The sequence below is a fragment of the Phaethon aethereus genome (assembly GCF_964289735.1).
Source record: "Phaethon aethereus genome assembly, chromosome: 1".
NCBI lineage: Eukaryota > Metazoa > Chordata > Aves > Phaethontiformes > Phaethontidae > Phaethon > Phaethon aethereus.
In genome coordinates this window covers 117,641,628-117,646,911 of record NC_138575.1, presented here as the reverse complement: position 1 = coordinate 117,646,911, position 5,284 = coordinate 117,641,628, and the positions used below count along the sequence as shown (strand labels likewise).

General features: G+C 65.6%; 1 protein-coding gene across 1 annotated transcript; it reads right to left on the bottom strand.

The window, feature by feature from the left end:
- Positions 1-787: 787 nt before the first annotated feature.
- On the bottom strand, positions 788-2,020 carry OLIG2 (oligodendrocyte transcription factor 2). The gene has a single exon (XM_081999823.1). It carries the CDS (start codon positions 1,676-1,678, stop codon positions 803-805), a length of 876 nt encoding a protein of 291 aa, XP_081855949.1. The 5' UTR covers positions 1,679-2,020; the 3' UTR covers positions 788-802.
- Positions 2,021-5,284: the final 3,264 nt, after the last annotated feature.

Below are 5,284 nucleotides of genomic sequence, written 5' to 3'. Positions count from 1 at the left end.
AAACCAACAACCCCAACAAGCCCCAAGAACCCAAACCAACGAAATCAAGGCAAACCGACCGCTTCTTCACTCATGAGGCTTACACAGTACAAGTGCACGGACGGAAAGCTCGGGCAGAGCGGGCTTGCATCGTTAGCGTTGAAGGGTGTATTTACAAATCCCGAACCAGAAAGAAAACCGAAAACCAAACAAAAACAAAAAAACCCAAATAAAACCAAACCTCAAAACCGGCGGGCGATGGAGAGGGGGAAGAGGAAATAAACCGACTTCCCCGGCTGCGCTTCCCCCCGGAGTCCCGCAGCTCCTCGCCGGTGCCGGGTGCTCCCAGGACGGGCTTCCCGGGGCGGGATGCGACCCACTAACGGCTCCAGAGGCGCCACGCGTGGAAACGAAACCGGGGGGACGGGACGGGACACGACACGAACAAACAAACAAACAAACTAACGAGCAAAAACCCCTCTGCAGTTTTGGTTCCTCTCTTTGCGACCAGCCTAGGACTATTTTCCCCTCCTAGCGAAGTTATCGACAGCAACGGAAAATTAGAAAATAAAGAAGATGCGCGGGCGTTTACTTGCGTGGGGTGGTTTTCCCCGCCGTTTGAGGAGCGGGGCAGACCCCGGGCCGGGCTCCATCCCCTCCCGCCGCCCCTCCGACGTCCCCGGGAGCGAGGGGGACACACACACTCACACGGGACGGGACACACGGACACGACCCGCTGCCGCCCGGGGGGCCGCGTTTGTAGGTCCTGGAGGTGCGGGGGGAATGGGGGTGCGGAGGGGGGGGCGCGGCCCCTCCGAGGGGCTCATTTGGTGTCGGTGGCCAGTCTGGGGAGGCTGGCGGTGCCCATGCCGGAGACGTGGTGGTGCGGCGGGGCCGCCACCTGGCACATGCTGCAGGGGCAGGGCATGCCCCCCCAGTGCTGGAAGCCGCTGCCCAGGGGGGCGGCGGCGGCGGCCGAGGGCGACTTGAGGAGCCCGTGGGGTGGCCGGATGGAGGTGACGGCCGAGAGGCCGGAGCCGGGCAGGGAAGCGCTGGAAACGGCGGCGGGGGGCAGGATGGGGTGGTGGACGGGGTGCGAGGCGGGGTGGCCCGGGTGGGCGGGCAGCGGGGCGGAGTGGGCGCCCATGCCGCCGGGGCAGGCGGCGGGGTGGAAGCCGGCGTGGTGCCCGCCGTAGATCTCGCTGACCAGGCGCTTCATCTCCTCCAGGGAGTTGGTGAGCATGAGGATGTAGTTGCGCGCCAGGAGGAGCGTGGCGATCTTGGAGAGCTTGCGCACCGACGGGCCGTGGGCGTAGGGCATCACCTCCCGCAGCCCATCCATGGCGATGTTCAGGTCGTGCATCCGCTTGCGCTCCCGGCTGTTGATCTTCAGCCGCAGCTGCTGCAGCTCCGGCTCCGTCATCTGCTTCTTGTCCTTCTTGGAGGAGGAGGACGAGGACGAGGAGGAGGAGGACGACGAGGACTTGAAGCCCAGCTTGTCCACCACCACCACCCCCGCAGCGCTCATGGCGCTGCGCAGCTCGGCGCTCAGCTCCGGCGGGGAGTCGCTCTGCGTGGAGCTGGACACGGTGCCTCCCGTGAAGCCCCCTCCGCCGCCTTTATTCCTGGCCGTGAGGAAGAGGTCATCGGGCTCCGGGGAGGACGGGCGGCTGGAGACCAGGCTGGCGTCCGAGTCCATGGCCCGGCGGGCGGGAGGGCGGCGCGCCGCGGGCGGCTGCCTGCGGGGAGGGGAGAGAGCCCGCAGGCGGCCCCGGGTCAGCCCCCGCGGGAACTTGCTGGGGCCGGGGAGCGACGCCCCCGGCGGGGCAGGCCGCGCTGCCCGCCCTCCCCTCGCCGCCGCCCGCCGGGCGCCCTCGGCGGGGCGCCTCCCCTCCCGTCCGGTCCGGTCCCCTCCCGTCCCGTCCGGTCCCCTCCCTGGCCCTCCCTCCGCGCCTCTCCGCCGGGCCGGGCGGCGCGGCGGGCGCTTACCGTGCGCGGGGCGGCCGTGGGGAGCGGCGCGCCGTGACGGGCGAGCACGGCAGCAGCGCGCACCTTGGCGGCGGCGGCGGCGGCGGCTTTATAGCCGCGCCGGGGAGGAAGGATGTCACCGGGCGAGGGGGGGGGCTGCGCCAATCGGCGGCGGCGGCGGGGGGGGCGGCTGATGTCACCGGGGCCGGTCCGGCTCGGTGGGGCGGGCGGGGGGGGGGGGCGGCGGCGCGGGGAGGCTGGCGGGGGGGCGCGGGGGAGGGACTTTTGTCAAATCCATGATAACATGCAACAATGACAGCGCCGGGAACAGCTGTTGGGGGGGCGGGACGGGACCAGGGACGGGGACGGCACCAAACAGCCCCCGGCCCCGCCGCCGCAAGGCCCTCGGGGAGGCCGCGCTGCCCGGCTCCCGCCAGCACGTCGGTGTTTCCCGGTGCCCCGTCCCGCCCCGCCGGAGAGCTCTCAGCCCGGCGGGTGCCGCATCCTGCGCCCCAGCCCGTCGTTATCCCCCCGTTAAGTGCTTGCAAAGGGAGGCGGGGTGAGGGACTATCGGGGGAGGAAAAAAGTGATTTCGGCCACTCCGTTCCGCATCAGTGGAGCCCCGGCTCCGTCCCGCAGCGACCGGGCGAAGAAGCCGGGGCGGCCACCAAAACCTACCCGCAAACGACCCCTCCAGAAAGTCCGGAGCAGGAGAGGGGAGAGAAAGAAAGAAAGAAAAAAGGACGTTAACAAAAAAAACCCCGACCTTCGGAAATGCCTCCCGCCTCGTCCGGCTCCCGGCGAGCCCCCTCGCCCCGGCAGCTTCGTGCAACAGGGTCGGGGTAAATCCCTCCCGGCCCCTTTGCCTTTTGTTGTATTATTTTTACACCCGTGTGTTTCCCAGCTGGCCCGGCAAAGCCTCAACCATCCGTTAAATATGTATTTAAAACGTTAAGAAGTGAAGCGTGGAAATGTGTTTCCCAACGGTTGCGGGGATGATCCGTAACAGGTCAATTAGGGAAATCTGTCCCAGCGACAGCCGGGCCCGCCGCCCGGCGTGTGTCCCGCTGCCGCCCGGCCGGCCCACGGCCTGCCCACCCGGGACGTGCCCCGGGCTCCCCGCGGCCCAGGGGCCGCCCTGGCCCTCGGTTTCCGCACCTGCTTTGCGGGGCTGCAGAGCCCGGCCGGGGGGACACCTCCCGCCCCGGGGGTGGGGAGTGGGGGTTAGGCGTGGGGAGCCGGGGCTGAGCCGTGGAGGTGGGCGGCGGGACGGGGCGGGGGGCACGGACAGTCTGTGCGAACTTCGCCTTTATTTGGCGGCCGGGCAGCGGTGGGGCGGCAGCGGGAAGCCTGCTTCTGCCTTTTGACTGATGGCTCTCAACGGCGCGTTGCTGGGGCCACAGGAAACAGGGCAACAACGAGCACAACTAATTAAGCCCCGGCGCCTTCCCCCCGGCCGCGCGCTCCCGGCAGGGCTCGGCCCGGGGGGCGGGGGGCGAGGGGCGGCCGCCCTCGGGGCCGCGCTGCTGGGGCGAAAACGAGGAAAACGCCGGCATCTCGCGCCTCCCTTCCGCCCCCCAGGGCTCGGCAACTTTCGTTCGTAAAAGGCTGCACCTTTCTTTCTGAAAAGGTCGGTCCCGCCGCCCTTTCGCACCCCAAACGGGCGGGGGGTCCCGTCCTCCCCGTCGGGTTTGCGGCCACCCCGCCGTGCCGCGGCCCAGCCCCGGGGACGGGGTTTCAGCAGCCGCTTTCTCAGCCCGGGGCCGGGCCGGGCCCCCCAAACTCCTGCGGTCGTGCCGGCCCGGCGCCCCACTCCGCAGCCCTGGGGGTCCCGCTCGTCCCGGCGGGGCTCGGCAGGAGCCCCCGAGGCGCCGGCAGCCCGGGCGGAGGCCGGGTGGCTGGAGCTGAGGGGCATGTGGGGTGACCTGCCGGGAGGGATGGCGGGGGAAAAGCGGTCGAGAGCCGCCCGCCCCTGCCCCGAGGGAGCGGGGATGGGCAGCGGGCGGAGGCGCGGCGGGGGCTGCCGGAGCTCCGGGGCCGGGTTGCGCCCTGGGGAGGCAGTTTTCGCAGCACCCTGGGAGTCCCGGGGAGGGAGAAGTGGGCAGCGGACTCCTTTTGCCTTTTCCTCTTTTCCTTATTTTCCTTTTTTTTTCATTTTCCCCTCTTTTTCGTATTTTCTTCTTTTCTTAGTTTCTTTTTTCCTTTTCCTTTTTCTCTTTTCCTTTTCCCATTTTCATTTTCCCTTTTTCTTTTCGTTTTCCTTTTATGTTTCTTATTTTATTTTCCTTATTTGCCTTCTTTCCCTTTCCCTTTTTTCCTTTCCTCTTTTCCTCTTTTCCTTTTTTCCTTTTTTCCTTTTTTCCTTTTCCCCTTGTTAATTTTTTTTCTTTTTCTTTTTTACTTTTCCTTTTTTCCCTCCTTCCCCGCCCCGGGAGGAAACCCCGCGCCGCAGCCAAGGAGAACCCGGGATCTCTGTCCGTAACGGGCGAGCAATCTCTTCGATGCTCACCGTCCGTTTGTCTGGACGTGAGCTCTGTTCCTCCTGCAGCCCGCGGGGCTCCTTGCGCGGGGGGGGGGGGGCGGGCGCGGAGTTTGCGCGGGGCCGAGGTGGTGGCAGCGAGGCGGCGCTTCTCTGCCATCCTCGTCGGAAGGAGGAGGGGACAGCAAGGAGGAAGGGGGTGATCTCTGCCGTGAGATGTCAAATTAAACGTCAAACGTCCCCCCCTCGACTCAATAAAGCTCAGTGCTGAAAACTGCCTCTAGCCGGCGCGCCCCGAGAAGGCAGCAGCGGAGAGCTCCCAGAGGAGCCCTTCACCCCAACTTGCTTTTGACACTAAAATGTGGAGCAGAGCCCATTTTCTTACCTATGAATATGTATTTTACTTTTTTTTTTTTAAACCGCGACTGTAGGCAGCTAAGGCGTGAAGGCAGGCAATCAGGGAACATGATGAAGTGGTAACTTAATAAAAACCAGACTGTTGCTTTCATGTTGAAAATCACTCGGAATGTCATTAGGTTATTGTTTGGCGTTGTTATTGCCTGTATTCCCACAAGGCCTGCGGCCCGGGGTTGTTTCCCAATGGACACCACACAGTCCCACCGAGAGTGGCCCTGCCCGGCTGCAGGGGATCCGAGGCAGGCAAAGGATGAAGACCCTGCGTGTGCCCGCGGCTCCTTGAGGACCGGCAGCTGAAAGCAGTTTTAATGATGCCTCCCAAACTGTAAGGCCTGATCCTCAGCACTGTCTGCCTCCCATCTGTCAGCAGGGCTGTGGGCTCGAAATTGGGCTTTGCAGCTCCAGAGCCTTTTAAACTCTTCAGCTGGGAGCGTGGTCTTC

What these genes read in the sequence shown, in the direction of transcription:
- OLIG2 (XM_081999823.1), bottom strand. Translation starts at nt 1,678, where the DNA reads ATGGACTCGGACGCCAGCCTGGTCTCCAGCCGCCCGTCCTCCCCGGAG.